This window comes from Hyperolius riggenbachi, chromosome 1 (assembly GCF_040937935.1).
Source record: "Hyperolius riggenbachi isolate aHypRig1 chromosome 1, aHypRig1.pri, whole genome shotgun sequence".
Classification (NCBI taxonomy): Eukaryota; Metazoa; Chordata; class Amphibia; order Anura; family Hyperoliidae; genus Hyperolius; species Hyperolius riggenbachi.
The window spans coordinates 85554802-85573610 of NC_090646.1; the positions used below are offsets into that span (position 1 = coordinate 85554802).

The 18809-nt window shown below is 43.4% G+C and overlaps 1 protein-coding gene across 1 annotated transcript in view; it reads left to right on the top strand.

Annotated features, from left to right (window-relative positions):
- The first annotated feature begins 12664 nt into the window (after positions 1-12664).
- The window catches only part of NELFA (negative elongation factor complex member A), a 39286-nt gene continuing 33141 nt past the window's right edge, over positions 12665-18809 (top strand). The window contains 1 exon segment of the mRNA XM_068267073.1: positions 12665-13197. Within this exon segment, the coding sequence (XP_068123174.1) occupies positions 12988-13197 (210 nt within the window). The 5' untranslated portion in view covers positions 12665-12987.

Sequence of the window (18809 nt, forward strand, 5' to 3'; positions counted from 1 at the left end):
TTGTGACAGCAGGTTTGGCACTATTGGTAATAGTAGTGGTTCTCCTATTTTCAACTGTAGCAGTAGTGGGAACCACGGTCTTCTTGGCCAGAATGGTATTACTGCTATTAGCGTTACCTGTTCCTGTGTCAGTCTCTGCAGTAAATGGTGAATCACTGGGACTGGAGGAAATACATAAGCTGTTAGGAAGCTCCATGGGGCTACTAGTGCGTCCACTGATTCCGCTTTCTGTGTTTTCCATCTGGATATAAACCTCTCGCATTTGTTGTTGTGCACTGTCGCCATCAAATCTATTTCTGGATCGCCAAACTGATCGCATATCCATTGGAATATTTTGCTGTTCAGGGACCACTCGTTGTTGTCTATCTGTGTTCTGCTCAAGTAATCCGCAGTGATGTTCTGTACTCCCGGAATATAGATGGCTGTTAGGCTTCTGAGGTAAGTCTCTGCAAATGAGAATATTGGAGTAGTCTCCTGGAGAAGTCTACTCAATCTTGTCCCCCCCTGTTTCTTGATGTATGCGACCGCCGTCAGATTGTCCATGCGTAGTGTCACATCTGCCCCCTGGATCTGGTTTTTGAAACTGAGAAGGGCCAGGAATGCTGCCCTGATCTCCAATATGTTGGCTGGTATATGTTCCATGCACTGCTTCCATGTTCCCTGCGTTGTGGATGACTCTAGATGTGCTCCCCAACCCTTCTGGCTGGCGTTGGTAGTAAGTATGATCGTCCTTGATTGCTGGATGAGTAATGGTTTTGACAAGTTTTCTAGTTTTAGCCACCAAGACAGGCTGCCTCGCATCTGTTTTGTTACTAGAATCGGTTGGTTCATCTGTCCTTTCTGCCACTGGCGCAGAAATCCCAGTTGCCATTGCCTGGTATGCCACTGTGCCCATCGCACCATTGGGATAGTGGATGTTAGAGTTCCCAATAAACTGAGGCACTGCCTTGCTGTTATTACTGTGTTTTTCAACATATTCTGTATTAATGACTGAATGTCTAATTTCTTCTGTTCTGGTAGACTGATTGTATTGTGTTCCATCTGGAGACGTGCCCCTAGAAACAAGATGTCCCTTGTCGGCTCTAATTGGCTTTTGGCAAAGTTTATTTTCCAGCCGAATCTCTGTAGTTCCGACATTAGCAACTGTTTGTGTTGCTTTATGGTCTCTTGATCCTGATGTAACAGTAACAGATCATCCAGGTAGTGATGCAACCTCAAGCCTTTGATTCTCAATGTTTCTACTAATGCTAGTAGGACCTTCGAGAAAGTTCTGGGAGCTGATGTGATTCCAAAGGGAAGGCATGTGAACTGCAGGTGTAGATTGCCTATCGCGAACCTCAAGTATCTGTGGTAGTACGCATGGATTCGGATATGCAAATATGCATCCTCCAAGTCTTTTGAAAGTGCCCAGTCCTTGACAAGCATCACTTTCACAACGGTTTGTAACGTCTCCATTTTGAAGTGTTCCGTGACTATGAAAGAATTTAGTCTTGTGAGATCCATTACAGGCCTCAAGTCTCCTGTTTTTTTCTTGACGAAGAAAAGAGGTGAGTAGACTCCCATTCCTCTCTCTTCGAGTGGGACCTCTGTTACGGCCTTCTTCATAATTAATTCCTGTACATACTTTCATAGGGTTTCGCTCTTGTTCTTGTCTCTCGGTATGCTTGTGCGGACGAACATATCTGGTATATTCTTGAATTTCCACTGATGACCTTGGGCTATCGTCTCTTTCACCCATTGATCGCTGATTTCTTCCGCCCAGACATTCTTGAAGGCCTGTAGTCTGCCACCTACTGGTGATGTCTGGACGGGCGGGACATCAAAATGACTTCTGGGAGGCTGTGGCTTGTCCGGCTTTCTTTTGTCGATTTAATTTCAAAAGTGTAGAGTGGGAACTTTGCCAATTCTTTTTAAAGTCACGTGTAGGTCTATAAGATATATTGGTCTTGTATCTAGACTGGTAGGTGTTTCTCTGGAACGTAGACCTTCTGTTCCTGCGGTCTTGTGGGATCAAACCCGATTTGCCCCCCGTAACTTTCTTAATGGCCGCATCCATTTCTTCGCCAAACAAATTCTTCCCATCATACGGAATTTTACACCAATCTTGTTTCGAATTGGAATCCGCAGACCAACTCTTCAGCCATAGCGCCCTCTTGGCCATTACTGCTTGGAGCATAGACTTCGTAGAGCACTTCAACACATCGACTGCCGCTTCTCCCACAAAATCTGCTGTTAATTTAACATCGTCCAGGGCTGCGATAATAGTGTCTCTGTCTGTGTCAGATCTTAATGCGTCTTCTATATTTTGTATCCATCCAGTGCTTCTGCCACAGATGTTATGGCTATTGCCGGCTTACATGCATTTCCTGAAGACATATACGATCTTTTGAATTCTGCGTCAATTTTCCTTTCCATAGGATCTTTAAAAGAAGCGGCGTCATCCCTGGGTAGCGTTACGTGCTTCGCTAATCCAACTACGGAAGCGTCTACTTTTGGAGGTTCATCTAGTGCATTCAACTTAGTTTCATCCATGGGATAGAGTTTATTGAATCTGTTAGATAAAACGGTTTTCTTTTCTGTTTTTTTCCATTCCTCTAGCATTATTTCATGAATCACCTCCATCAGGGGAAACGGCTTTACTGACTTCTTTAAGTGTGGATAGTATTCCTTCTGAGTACTTGTAGACGGTTCCTGTTCCTCTTGCCATTCTATTGCGTCTCTGATTGCTGTTATGTAAGGTTGCACCAGATTAAAATTGAATCCAATTTCAGCGGCCTCTGTCTCCGTATCCGAGTGTGATGGGCCCGGCTGTGTTGTTACTGATTCCGACTGAGGTGGTTGATTAGGTGGTAGTGAGGCAATATAAGTGTTCATCGATTCCTGTACAGCCTCTTTGATCATTGTGGCTATGTCTTTAGGTGGTTTCTGTTCTCTTGCCATAGTTTGAAAGCAGGATTGACACACTAATTTCCCAGGTAAGGCGTAATTGCCACATGCCCAGCACTTCTTTCTGGATGAGCGGTGTCTGCTGGGAGATCTACTATAATAACGTCTCCTAGACGGTGAGCGTCTTCTGGAGCGTGATCTACTCCTTGATCTAGAATGAGCCTTCTTAGCTTTCTTGCGTTGGCGAGATCGTGATCTTGACTGTCGTTGATCAGATCTGCTAGATCTATGCTCTGTCTCTTTAATAGGCCTGTTGAGACATAAGAGCAGATGTCAGTTCAGCGCTCTCCTGAAACCAATATACTTACTTCTCAACTCCCCCCCTTCCTACCTAATAGCTCTAGACTGGTCACTTGTCTGTGGCTGCTCCTGCTCCATACCTACAGCATCTGCTGTAACAATAAACAATATGTACTGAGTAAACAACCTATACATGTAAGTTTTCACATTTCAAGTTATCACCAATAAGCTTAATCTAACCAGATACAATGTAGGGAAATCCTTGTGCCTGCAGCAGCAGCTCCGCAGCGTAATCCGGCAAGGTCTCCTCCATACTACAGCCACCTAGTAGGTCGCGCCGGCAGGTTTAAATACCCCCTCCCTCCTTCCTTTCACCAATCACCAGTGCTGAATACTTTGCTGCACTCACGTGACTGATATGTGGGAGGGGGGCAGTATTGCGCAGCAATAGGTTTAGAGTCCGGATGACGTCGCCGCTGGGCGGAAACCGGAAGTAGACGGAACCACGGCTTGAGCCGCAGATGGAGCGCACGCCTTTCCGCCCACCGCCCCTAACGCGGAAGCAGAGCAGAAGCAGAGCAGCCATACGGCGAAAACGCCGGCAGACGTACCTGAGGGAGCCAAGAAGGATTTACCTTACAGTCCCATGCCCGCGGCCAGCAGCGGTTCTTTCCCCGAGCGGTGAGTTATTTAAACTCTGTGCTGGGGACTTCATACAGGCGAGGCCAGACCTGATGGAGGGTAAAAGGGAGGGAGTTGCTGTAAACTTCTTTGTTGTGGTAAACTTTCGTTCAGCAGGATGATCCTAAGAGTCAGGTGATACGAGGACAAAAAGATTACGGGGGGGGGGGAGCTAAAGGGAGAAATTTATAGGATGGTCCTATAGGGGTCAAGTGGGTGGGACTTAACCCGACTGTGCTGCCATGGAAACATATGGAAAGAGGATATCCCACTGATTGCAGGAGAGCTGAACCACATATTTGTGTAGGCAAAGGCCACCTAAAACCATAGATGACCACATTATTGCAAGTGTGTAGGGGCCCTTTTATAAGTACCAGGATCAGTCTCCTGTAACCTGCACAGACTATGAGAGAAGAGGAGTAGAACTGTGCATAGTGTACAATGTGATCTCCCTCAAAGTCCGAATGCAGGCTGAATAAATGTCAACCCCAACAATCATTGCTCAATCATTAGGGCAACATTTCATGGCACAGCACGGACTGTTGTATGCAGGGGAGAGGAGGGACAATGCTCCTGCAGGCGGTGTTCAGCAAGGTAGGCAAGTAGGAAATCAATGTGCTTTTTTGCAAACTGTCACTTAAACATCTAGATTTATATTAATGTTTAAAGATAAACACTACAATGATTTATCGTTTAGAGACGTTTAGTCATAGCTCCTAACTGTCCCTATTTTGGAGGGACAGTCCAGTGCCTCTTTGGGGACCAAATTACTCTGCCCCTTTTTCTCCACATTCAAAAATGGTGCTGGGACATTTGGGTGCAGGGCAAAGCCAAAAAATGTCTCACCTTGCTCCTGTAAAAGTCCTGGCAGCGTTAATTACTAATCAGAATTTATTGCAGGGCTGTGGAGTGGGAGCAATTTTGGGTACCTGGAGTCAGTGGTTTCAATAAACTGAGGAGTCAGAGTCGGATGATTTTTGAACCAAATCCATAGCCTTTGTAAAAATTAGACTAAGGAGTCGGAGCAATTTTGGGTACCTGGAGTCGGTGGTTTCATAAACTGAGGAATCAGAGTCAGATGATTTTTGTACTGACTCCACAGCCCTGTTCTCTTGTCCCTCTTTCAGGATTGATTTACAGATCTGTGTTAATATATGTACTGTATTTTTCTACTGAAATTTGTGTTTAACTGACTCAAAAGAGTGGCATAGCAATAGGGGGAGCAGAGGTTGCGACCGCACCAGGGCCCTTGGGCAAGAGGGTTCTCCCTTTTTATTGGCCCTGTGCTGGTAATAATCACTTCTATAGATGCTTTGAATAGTAGTGATCATTATCAAGCTGTTCCCCATCCCCTTCTTGCACCTCTGAGGGCCCGTTTCCACTAGAGCGAATTTGCATGCAGATTTGCATAGACAATACAAGTGGATGGGACTGTTTCCACTTGTTAGGATTTCTGAGCACAGCAGAGCCCTCAGAGGATTCGGCTTCAATGTATTTAATAGGAAATTCACATGCGTTTTCGTATGCTAATTTTACCGCGAATTCGCGGGCTTTTTCGCATAAAATCAATGTAAAAGCACACAGGCAATGACATGGTTAAATTCGCATACTCATTGACATATGCGAAAACGCCCGTGAATTCGCGGTAAAATTTGCAGCCGCGTGCGAATTCGTTTTTGCGTTTTCCGTGACTAATTCGCACCGCACAAGTGGAAACAGGCCCTCACACTGTGGTTGTCCTTGGCAGGTTTTGGTACGTCATATCAATTGTTATGCATAGAGTGCTTGGGGGGCCCCATGTAAAACTTGCACTGGGGCCCACAGCTTCTTAGCTATGCCACTAACTCTAAAAATAATTCCTATCAATTAAATTGGTATATTTCTTATTTTCAAATGTTAAAATTAAGAAAAACTAATGATAAAAAAGATCCAGTGTGGTTTGAATGATAAAACTACTAGTACATCGTTTGATTCTGAATGCTTTGTGATATGCATGGCAAGGGGTGTGGTGGGGGTGTGGTTAGATGTGTGGCAGGGGCATGTCTTAAAGTGTCCCTCTTTCTTATCTCAAAAAGTTGGGAGGTATGCATTTAGCACAATATAATTTTTTTTAGACAAGACACTGTGAGAAAACGCGGAAAAGCCGCCGCGAGTGTTCAGGATAAGGCGGCTGATTCCGCGTTCCACATGGCGGATTCCGCGTCCGACGCGGCGGTTTACACGCATAGGCCTACTTCTGTCCGCATGGCGGAACGCGGAGTAAAAACCGCCGCGTGCTTGGATAGCGGTGCGGTTGGTTCCGCGTCAGGCACAGCGGATATATTGCAAAACAGATCTGGTGTGGCTGGGACTGATAGTCCACACAGGTTCAGAAGGACGCGCGCGCGCGTTGAGAGGCAGAGCTTTTATGACAGCCAGAAAGGTGTCAGCTGACCAAGCCGGTCAGCTGACAATTTTACCACTTCCTATTGGTCCAGCACTTAGGGGAGGCGCTGGAGAGAGCTAGGGTATATATACTGGATGCTGGTCATTTCTCTGGTGTCTGCCATTGCGATCACTACGTGGTAGCACTCAGACCTTTTGCTAATCTGTGTTGTTGTTTCTATGTTATTCTTCAGACTAGTTCCAGGGTGTTGATGATCAAGGAACTCACACCCAAGACTAGGGAACTGTATTATCATTCTGTTATACTTCAGACTAGTTCCAGGGTGTTGATGATCAAGGAACTCACACCCAAGACTAGGAAACTGTATTATCATTCTGTTATATTTCAGACTAGTTCCAGGGTGTTGACGATCAAGGAACTCACACCCAAGCCTAGGGAACTGTATTACTATCCTGTTATACTTCAGACTAGTTCCAGGGTGTTGATGATCAAGGAACGCACACCCAAGACTAGGGAACTGTATTACCTCTCTGTTATATATCAGACTAGTTCCAGGGTGTTGATGATCACGGAGCTCACACTCAAAGAATAGGCATTGTTTATATCTGTTATGACTTCCTGCTTTCCTGACCACTCTCTTGATCTCTGAATTGGTACTTTGCTATATCTGATACTCTGTTGCCAAACTCTGCTTGTCCTTGGATTCCGTTTCTGTCTCCTGTCTTTGTACCTGATCTGTCTGTCTGTTGCCGACCTGGCCTGTCCGACCTCGAGAACTCTCTCCCCTGTTGGGAGATAGTTCACAGACCTGTCAGTGACACTTCACCTCGGGTGTCACTCACACTCTGGTCCCTTCCACTCACTGCCTGGCTCCGCCCCTTGGGGAGCCTCAGGTCATAGGAAGGAAGCTGTTCTTTAGGCAGTATCTCCTACTGCCATGCACCCCCTGTACGGGTGCTTTCCTCAAAGTATTACTGTTGCACCAAACACTCAGTTATTACTCAGGTGTCCAGAGGTTAGAGATATATCTGATTATCGGTGATACTGCAGATCATCTATAATCGGGTATATATCTGTATTCTCGGTGATACTGCAGATCACCGGTAATCAGATTCTCTCTGTGTTACACCGATCGTTACAGACACATAACATTTATATCACACTTTTTTTCTGAAGGACTCAAAGCACTTCAGGGCTGCAGGTACACTCCACAGGCAACTAGGATCTTTAGGAAACCTTGCCTATAGACTCCTTACTGTTTTATTATACTGGTTTGGCCCAGGATACAGTAAAGTTGTGCAGGCAGTAGCGGAAGCAAGCACCGTTCCCGAAGCCAAGCAGCTGACAGTCCTGGTGTGCCATTTTAGTGTATTTCCTGCCGGGTACCCTATTTCTTACAAACAAGTGGACACAACCAAATTCTTGCCGTGGTTGTTTTTGGATACGTCCATAAATAAAAGATCAACGTTCTACTGATAAGTGCGGACCTTTCTTCTTCTCCGACACAACCAAATTGCTGCAAGCAAGGAGTGGCTATTGGTCTATGGCTTTCTGCTGGGTGTCTTCAACCAGACTAGTGCCAGTCTCATACCTTCCAACTTTTTGAGATGAGAAGGAGGGACACTTAAAGGACTAAAAAAGTAGGCAGTTAAAATGTGACAGATGACAGGTTTTGGGCCAGTCCATCTTTTTAAAGAGAAACTCCAACCTAGAATTGAACTTTATTCCAATCAGTAGCTGATACCCCCTTTTACATGAAAAATATAATGCTTTTCACACCCAGACCATCAGGGGGCGCTGTATGACTGATTTTGTGCTGAAACCCCTCCCACAAGAAGCTCTGAGTACCGCGGTACTCTGGGCAAACTGCCACAATGTAACAAGGTTCACAGACAGGAATTAGCTGTTTACAGCTGTCTCTAACAGCCAAAACAGCTAGGAGCAGCTACATAACCTGCCCACAGTAAAAATGTCACCATGTAATAAATGTCAGAATGTAAATTAGGGAGAGGAAAGATTTTACAATGAGCAAACACTGACTAAATCATTTATATATAATTATGGTAAAAAAATGAAGCACTTTTTTTACTACATTATTTTTACTGGAGTTCCTCTTTAAGGGGGACTCTCAGGGCTTTCTTTGTTTTCAACAGCATTTCCTGAACAACAGTTGCAAAATCTAACTGACATAATAGTGTGCAAGTGATTAGGGAGGCCGGCTGGTATCTTGCTATTTTGGCAGTTAACCACTTAAAGAGACACTGAAGCGAAAAAAAAATGATGAGATTATGATTTGTATGTGTAGTACAGCTAAGAAAAAAAACATTAAGATCAGATACATCAGTCTAATTGTTTCCAGTACAGGAAGAGTTGAGAAACTCCAGTTGTTATCTCTATGCAAAAAAGCTATTAAGCTCTCTGACTAACTTAGTCGTGGAGAGGGCTGTTATTTGACTTTTATTTTCTCAACTGTAATTGAACTGTTTACTTTTCCTCTGCTAGAGGAGAGTTCATTACTTCACAGACTGCTCTGAAAGACTCATTTTGAATGCTGAGTGTTGTGTAATCTGCACATATTATAGAGTGATGCAATGTTAGAAAAAACACTATATACCTGAAAATAAAAATATGAGAATATTTTCTTTGCTGCTAATCTTCTAGTAATTATTCATAGTACACAACCAATTCATTATATCATATATTTTTTTTCGCTTCAGTGTCTCTTTAAGCCCGAAGGCTTGAAATTTTTTTTACATCCGAGCAACTTTCACCTCCCATTCATTTGCCAATAACTTTATCACTACTCATCACAATGAATTGATCTATATCTTGTTTTTTCCGCCACCAATTAGGCTTTCTTTGGGGGGTACATTTTGCTAAGAGCCACTTTACTGTAAATGCATTTTAACAGGAAGAATAAGAAAAAAACTGAAAAAATTCATTATTTCTCAGTTTTCAGCCATTATAGTTTTAAAATAATACATGCCTCCATAATTAAAACTCACGTATTGTATTTGCCCATATGCCCCGGGTATTACACCGTTTAAATTATGTCCCTATCACAATGTATGGCGACAATATTTTATTTGGAAATAAAGATGCATTTTTTCAATTTGCGTCCATCACTATTTAGAAGCCCATAATTTATTAAATCATATTGATATACTCCTTTGACATGCATATTTAAAAAGTTCAGACCCTTAGGTAACTATTTATGGTTTTTTTTTTTTTATTATTATTGTAATTTTTATTTTTTTTTAATTTAACCCATTCGCGTTCCGTAGTTTTCACGTGAGAAATGTTCACCTCCCATTCATTAGCCTATAACTTTATCACTACTTATCACAATGCACTGATCTATATCTTGTTTTTTCCGCCACCAATTAGGCTTTCTTTGGGGGGTACATTTTGCTAAGAGCCACTTTACTGTAAATGCATTTTAACAGGAAGAATAAGAAAAAAATGGAAAAATTCATTATTTCTCAGTTTTCAGCCATTATAGTTTTAAAATAATACATGCCTCCATAATTAAAACTCACGTATTGTATTTGCCCATATGTCCCGGTTATTACACCGTTAAAATTATGTCCCTATCACAATGTATGGCGACAATATTTTATTTGGAAATAAAGGTGCATTTTTTCCATTTTGCATCTATCACTATTTACAAGTTTAAAATAAAAAAAAAAATAGAAATATTTCATCTTTACATTGATATTTAAAAAGTTTAGACCCTTAGGTAAATATTTACATGTTTTTTTTTTATTGTAATGGTTTGTTTTTTTTATAGTAAACATTTTATTTGGGTAGTTTTGGGAGGGTGGGAGGTAAACAATAGATTTATAATGTAAATGTGTGTTAATTTTTTTTTTTTCTTACAGGTGTAGTATTACTTTTTGGCCACAAGATGGCGGCCATGAGTTTGTTTACATGACGTCACTCTAAGCGTAGCACACGCTTTGGGCTTGTTCACACTACAAGAGTTATTTAAGCGCTAGTGATTTTGAAAATCTCTTGCTAATGTAATGCTATGGGGGATTTTTACAAAATCACATCGCTCCAGTGAGAACAGACACATAGGATAACATTAGCAAGAGCTTTTAAAATCACAAAGCACTTAGAAAAGCTCTTGTAGTGTGAACAAGCCCTTAGAGTGACGCATCGGGAAGGGAACAGCCAGAAAAAGCACAGCTTCCGAGAGAAGCTGTCGCTTTTTCAGCGGGGGAGAGGAATCAGTGATCGGGCACCATAGCCCGATACATTGATTCCGTGGCTACCGAATCCGCGGGCGGGAGTGCGCGTGCACGCGCGCGATCGGCAGCGGGAGCGCGCATGGTTCCTGGACGTAGAAACTACGTCCAGGAACCAAAATAGGTTAAACTTGTATGTGGGTATTTTTTGGTGTGGGAGGTAAACAGGGAATTGTAAATGTTTGTATATGTATTTTATTCAGTGTTAAGTGTTTTTGGTGTAGTTAGCTATTTGGCCACAAGATGGCCACAATCAAAAAGTCCTGGGAGCGATCGATCTCGCTCCCAGGCAGAAGAAAGGAGACCAGAGCTCAGAAAAGCCGCAGGAGATGGATTGTCCCAAAACCTGTCGGTTCTGTCAGATTTTAAATGCCTTCTTTTTTTCACGATAGTGGTCCTTTAAGCCATGCCCCTAGTCACGCATACCATAAAGATTTCATAAGAAAAATGTGTTATTTTATAATTCAAACCACACTGGTCTTTTCTATCCCGGTTCATTTTCCTTCATAGTAACATTTAAAATTAGTAATATATCAATTTAAAGGATGGGAATAAAGTTTAGAGTCAAACGTTTTTTAGTGGAGAAATATATATATTTACATAGAAAGAGGGAAAAACCATAGCTCCCAACTGTCCCTCTTTTGGAGGGACAGTTCCTCTTTGGGTGCTCCGTCCCTCTTTCCTCCTCAATTGTCCCTCTTTCAGGACTTTGTCCCTCTTTCTATGTAAATATACATGTTTCTCTACAAAAAAAATGTGTTTGATTGACTTTATTCCCATCCTTTAAATTGATATATTACTAATTTTAAAATGTTAATATGAAGCAAAATAAACCAGGATAGAATGGACCAGTGTGGTTTGAATTATTAAACAACATATTTTTCTTATGAAATCTTTATGGTATGCATGACTAGGGGTGTGACAGGGGTGTGATTAGGGGTGTGGCTTAAGTGTTCCTCTTTCTCATCTCAAAAAGTTGGGAGGTATGTTATTGGACCATTAAATCCAATGCAACTCTATGGGCCATCAATCTACTGCCAGCAGCAGATCGACCAGGATTTTGCATCCTGTCAGCATAGCTCCCAACTGTCCTTTTTTGGGAGCCCTGTCCCTCTTTCCTCCTCATTTGTCCCTCTTTCAGGACTTTGTCCCTCTTTCTATGTAAATATATACATTTCTCTACTAAAAAATGTTGTTTGATTGACTCTAAACTTTATTCCTATCCTTTAAATTGATATATTTACTAATTTTACAATGTCATTATGAAGGAAAATGAACCAAGATCAAGACGACCAGTGTGGTTTGAATTATAAAACATATTTTTCTAAAGAAATCTCTATGGTATGTGTGACTAGGGGTGTGGCATGGTTTAAGTTTCCCTCTGTCTCATCTCAAAAAGTTGGAAGGTATGGAAAAAGTCCTGAAAGAGGCACAAATGAGGAGGAAAGAGGGACAGGGCTCCCAAAGAGGGACTGCCCCTCCAAAAGAGGGACAGCTGGGTGCCATGGTCAGTCTTATTCTCAGGTAAACGGAGATTCAAATAAGGGACAGCAGCAGCAGTGATTGTGTTTTCCTCAAACTAAAGGATTTTAAAACTTAGATCTATATTACCAGCATGAGGGACTCATGCACATCGGCCTGTCTTTTATTTAAAGGATACCCGAAGTGACATGTGACATGATGAGATAGACATGTGTATGTACAGTACCAAGCACACAAATAACTATGCTGCGTTCCCTTTTTTTTTTTCTTTCTCTGCCTGAAAGACTTGAAAATCAGGCATGCAAGTGACAATTTCTGTACGGGTCGGACTATAAGGTAACCCTCATTGATAAAGAATTGCAGCCATATAACACTTTTCTGGCAGTCAATGGCTTCTAAGAGTATGACAAAGATAAAAAGGGTCAATAATTCATAGATTTGAGCTCTGGCATACTTCACTGAATGTGTCGAGAAGAGGCCATGAAACAGTAAAAACTTAAAAAGTATATTTAAATATACAATAAAATTGTGGGAGAACTAAAAAAGTTATTTTCAGAAGAAGAATAGATACAGTTCTGTATCTCATTAGTTAATTTTCACCAAAATAAAAAAAAAGTTCCAAATATTGGTTCTGCTGGGGACCCGTAGAAAAGAAAAAAAAGCGTCATCATGTTGAGGAGAGTTCTATTTACGGAGACACTAGCGGCGTCCAGCAGGCAGCCATGTTTAATGCGGGCGCTTCAGGATGGAGGTGGCCCGGAGGACTAGCATTGCTCTACCCGTCACGGACTCTCTAGGCTCATTCTCCATAATCACATCTAAAACCGAAGGTCGCCTCAAACAGTCCGCACACAGCAGCAACCCTGGAATACAGTTCAATGACAGGTCTCGCGAGAACACGGCGCTGACACGATTCCGCCTCGCAGCGCCAGAGGGGGCCTGGCAGCCGTGTTTTAGGTGTCTTCTTAAAATGCCTGCTCGCGATGTTTTTCTTTTCCCAAGATGGCGTCGATGAGGGAGAGCGACACTGGCCTGTGGCTCCACAACAAGCTGGGCTCGGCGGACGAGCTCTGGGCGCCCCCCAGCATCGCCTCGCTGCTCACCGCCACCGTCATCGACAACGTGCGCCTGTGTTTCCACAACCTGTCCTCCGCTGTCAAGCTGAAGCTGCTCCTGGGGATGCTGCACCTCCCGCGCCGCACTGTGGATGAGGTGAGAGTCCTGTCAGTCTGCACCACTGTGCCCAGCATTCCCTGAGCTGCACCTGCAGGCACAAGACCTGTCCAGCCTGGCTTGCATTGCAAAGACCTGAGACATTCCACAACGGGAGTGAATGGACGGATTGACAGAAGAGATTGCAGCGTGTGTGGAGGCTTGTCCATTCATCTTATGTCCTAATGGGAAATGTCAAAGCCTATCCAGTCAGGTTGTTAGAATATGTAGCTCAGCAAAGATCAGAATTACAGCAATTGCCTTAAAGGGGCACTGTGGTGAAAATTGTAAAATTTAAAATATGTGCAAACATAGACAAATAAGTCCAAAACCTGGTACAAATAAGTAAGTCCAAAACCTGGCACTTATGTCAGATTTCTACTACCTATTGTAAGTGACAGCGACATAGGAGAAAAGTAGTTTATGGCTCATTTTACTCTGGAAAAAAAAAAGACTTATTTGGCTGTCTGCATATATTTTAAATTTTACAATTGTTTACCATAGTGCCCTTTTAAAGTGTACCAGAGACGATCTGTAAGAGAAACGTACATACGTGGGGCCTCCTCCAGCCACACACAGGCTGATCAGTCCCTTGGCCTCCTCTTCCACTGTCCGTTCCGGTTTTTGGTAAGTGAGTCATTTTGGCCCAGTCTGGTCGAGAGCACGCCCCTGTTGGGCTCTTGTGCCTGGGAGCGGTCTGCTCCTGTGCAGTAGTGCTGCACGGAATGCTCACGGCCATGGGAGTGTGATGGGATGGGCTCGCATGGATGAGCTGCGCATGTGCACTGAGCTCCGATTCGCTTACTTACTGGGACTAATAGCTGAGAATAGAAAAAGCGGAGGACGACTGATCAGCCTACATGGGGCTGAAGGAAGCCTCATGTACGGTATGTGTATATTTTCTCTTGCATGTCGTCTCTGGTTTCCTATAAGGCTACGATCACAGTGGTGCCATGTTACGGACGCATTGTAACGCAGAACATTGCCATGCACCACATATGCGATGGTCACAGTATGGTGAGGTTTAATGGCAGGAAGCAGTGCGTGGTGACAGTGAAGCATACTTTTCATTGACTGTATTCTCCATCACATGCAATGCGCAGCGTGACTCTTCTTATTACGTACCAGGTTAGGTTCCTAGTGGGGAGCTGTATTTGCATTCCCTGTAATAAACAGAAGAGGTAAAGTCTCATACAGTCAATGAAAAGTATGCTTCACTGCTACAGTTAATGTGTGGGTTAAGCTGTAATGCACTGCATGCGTTGTGTTGGGATACAGTAGTCCTCCGAATCAGATGCAATATACAGCATAGATACTTAGAATTGCGGTGTGGTTTTCTCCAAATGGTCCTACCAGGGTAAACCACTGGAGTCTTCTGAGCTTCCAGATCCTGCTATCCATTGCTACCATTGCCTGAAGATCGCTTAGGTAATGTTTTTATATTTTTAGATACAAAAACAAGAATGTTGAGCGTTTTTCAAATTTAAAAGGAAACCATTTATTTTGCATTTGTGTGGAGATGTTATACAAAAAGTAGAGTGTAGCTAATAGTGGGAGCCTTTATTTATACCAAACAAAAAGTGGGCTATAAAACATATAAAAAAATGTGTACTACTGAAGTCGACCATGAGCTGTGAACTGGCATGGAGAGCTGTCCTTCTCTTTTTGATGCTTTTTGTCCTCAGACTTGAAAGGCTGTTTGGCTATAATTGACGAAAATGTAAACCTGTACTGTTCATATGAGACATGAGTTGGTGCAGACAACAGATTGTTTAGATTTCTCCTACTATGCAATGTAGATGTTTCCAAAGTCTAGATACAATATAATTTTGTTTATAGTAAACTCTGATCTAGTTAACATTTGGGTATAGTAAACGAATTGTCCCGGTCCCTGCCAAGTCCCATTATAATTATATGGGAGTAACGCCTGGTATAGTAATAATAATTTCTGTTTGTATATCGTTTTTTCTCCTGTCGGACGCAAAGTGATTGCGAGGCAGCCACTAGAGCGCGCTCAGTAAGCAGTAGCAGTGTTAGGGAGTCTTGCCCAAGAACTCCTTACTGAATAGGTGCTGGCTCACTGAACAGGAAGAGCTGAGATTTGAACTCTTATGTCAGAGGCAGAGCTCATAACCATTACACTATCTAGTCAATCCTGATATAATAAAACTTATGTTATAAACCTGTTTTGTGGTCCCTTTCGGTATTCTATATCTGGCTTTATTGGAAAGTGGGTGGGGGTGTGCATCAGTAGGAGACCTCTAAACCGTGGTCTGTGGGCAGGCTGTCAGCCACTTGTAGCCTGATCACTATCTGCACACTACTCTGGGTCTATGTGCATTACCTCATAAGCACTGGCCAGTGAGACCTATGCTTCCTGTGTAAGCGGCTGCATGATGTGTAGTTGTGTCAATACTCTATAGTAGGGATGGTCTGTGAGATGCAAAGGTGTTGTCTATCACCTGCAAACCTGGTTCAGATTGTGTATGAAGAATGTGTAATAGAGGACGAATCGCCTCATTCTCCTGCAGATTTCCTAGGGCCCAATCGATATTCTTTGTTCCTGAGTGTACCATCTACAAGAAATCTTACCAAGGACTAGTTGTGATTTCTGTTTAACAGCTTATCTATAGCTATAGCTTAAATTTAGTTATTTAGTTAGTTAAAATGACACGCACAGGCGCGCACACACCTCCCACCCCCCTCCCCCGCCAGCCAATCAGTGTGATCAGCTGTCATAGGCTTCAGCCTATGACAGCCAATCACCTCCGAGCCCACAGTGTCACACGACTGTCCCCAGTACAGTGCTGACTTGCATCGCAGCACTTTACAGCAATAAAATATGGCGATTTCGCAATCTAACAGTCTCCTAGCGGTGATTGCTGCTGGGAGACTGAAGGTGGAGCTCCGCCATCAGAGCGGGGATACGCGCGCCGATTGGCCGCAATCCACGCCCCAAGGACATAATGCCTATCGGCGTGTCGTAGTCGGCAAAAGGTTAAATGTACAATTATCAAACAATTTTTGTTGTTGAAACAAACCAAAAAAGTATTTTGCTATTGTTCAAAAAGCTGATAAGAAGTCAATCCAACAGTTGTTTCAACTTGTTTCACAACAAAAGTTGTATGGGGCTTAACCATCCTGGCGGTATGGATGAGCTCAGCTCGTCCATTACCGCCGGAGGCTGCCGCTCAGGCCCTGCTGGGCCGATTTACTTCAAATAAAAAGCAGCACACGCAGCTGGCACGTTGCCAGCCGCGTGTGCTACCCGATCGCCACCACAGCGCGGCGATCTGCCGCGTGCAGCGGCGAAAGAGGGTCCCCCCCAGCCGCCGGAGCCCAGCGCAGCCGGCCAGCGCTAAGGGCTGGATCGGAGGCGGCTGATGTCACTCCGCTCGTCGCCATGGCGACGAGGCAAGCAAAACAAGGAAGGCTGCTCATTGCAGCCTTCCTTGTTAATTCTGATTGCCGGAGGCGATCGGAACTACGCTTCAGGAGCGCCCTCTAGTGGCCTTTCATGCAGCCAACTTTCAGTTGGCTGCATGTAATAGTTTTTTTTTTTTTTTTTTATTTAAAGAAAAAAAAAAACCCTCCCGCAGCCGCCCTGGCGATCTTAATAGAACGCCAGGGTGGTTAAAACAGTCAAGTTTGGTAGATAGTTGGACAGATAGTTGGTAGGTGTGTATGAACTTCAACAGTTGGATTTACTTGAGCTGAGTCTTATCAGTTGTTTGAACAATAGCAAACAACTTTTTTTTGGTTTGCTTCAACAACAAAAGTTGTTTAATTGTGCATTTTTAAAAGACTTTTGTTGAGCGTGTGTATGAGCCTTTACCTTTTGCAGAAAATAACCCTGGCCTTTTCTGTACAGTATCAGATATAGAAAAGGTAGAGGCCTTTTCTGCAAAGTGGCGAGACTTCATCTTGGAATCCGGCTTATATGGGGATCTGGTCAATAATTTATTATAGAAAAAACATACTTCTGATGGCAGTGGCAGGCCATGATTGCTGACAGGGTAGAGTGTCAGCTGCCTGGCCAGGAGATTTTTGTTCCCAAAAGCAGATGCCATCTTAACCTCCCTGACTGTAAACCTAGGGTGGGGCTAGCTGCCGCAGGGGATCACATGGCTTGGGAGTCTTTTTTTAAAATAAAAATTGCACTATATTCTTCAGCTAGCACTTCGCTAGCTAATTATGTCCCCAAGTGCCTCCAATCCCCACAGATTGCCCCTGATCACCGCCGTAATACGTACCCCCAGGGATCCCGCGATGGCGCAGCCTTCAGCTCCAGGCTTTGCTATGAGGAGGATCAGGACTGCGCATGACGTCATGTCCGATTGTCGCCATAGCAAGGTGCGGCGCTCGCGGGATCGCAGACGGGTAAATATTGCCGGCAGCAGTTGGGGGGGGGGGGGTTTAGTTGACTGCCGGGGGGCTTGGGGGACATAATTAGCTAGCGAAGTGCTAGCTTAGGCATATAGCGCAACTTTTATTTCAAAAAAACCTCCCGCGGACGCAGCCTCTAAAGCTGCGTACCGCCAGGGAGGTTAATATAACTTTAAAATTCTTAAGGTGGCTACAAACCATACAATTAAAAGATCCAATTTTACACCAATTTGATAAATACAGTTGGTTATCCCGAAAAATCTAAAGCTTTTGTTTTCGATCGAGGGGGTAAAAAAAACAGGAAATTTAGATTTATTTATTTATTTTTATTCAATTTTTAGAGATTGGACATGTTGGAAAATTCAGACCAATTTTAACAATTGGATTGTGAAATTGTATTAAATCGGAAAAAAATGTATAACTTTTCAGTCCATACTGTACCAAACTTTATTTATTCACTTTTTTTTTTTTTTTTTCTTTTAGTTTTCCCAACCAACCATTTTTTTCGGAGTTTAAGATCATTTTTTTCCCAAAATTCTGGCAATCTCGAAAATGTGTGATACCTTGAAGATTCTGATCGAAACTTCTGATCAATTGGAAAGTTGGATCGGAATGCTCGAATTTAATAAAAAAAAGTGTGGCCACCTTTAAGCTTTGGCAGGGATGAGATGCCTTTTTATGTTACATGCTTTCAATCAACAAGATTGTTGTATGCAAATTAGAGGAGTCAGGAGGACTTTTTTGTGCCGACTCCACAGCTCTGCTAAGCAGGGCTGTGGAGTCGGTACGAAAATCCACCGACTCCGACTCCTCAGTTTAGGATTACACCGACTCTCTGACTCCTCGACTCCGACTCCTCTAATTTGAATATTACAATCTTGTTGATTGAAAGTATGTAACATGAAATTAATCTCTTAACTGCTAACGCTTAGGAATTTTAAAAGACAACTGAAGTGAGGATATGTAGACTGCCATATTTATTCCCTGTTCCAGCGGGGTCGCTGTTGCGGCTCTCCGCTCAGAAATGGGTGGAAATAGCCGGTCTCAGTCGGGTCCGCTCTACTGCGCAGGAGACTTGTACCTGTGCAGTAGAGCAGACCCGACTGGGATCGGCTATTTCCGCCTTTTTCTGGGCCGAGAGACGCCGCTGCACCTGCGCTGGAGCCGGGATGGTAAATATTTACATGGCCGTCGTTCCTGGACCTGCAGCGAGGCCACTGTGGGAC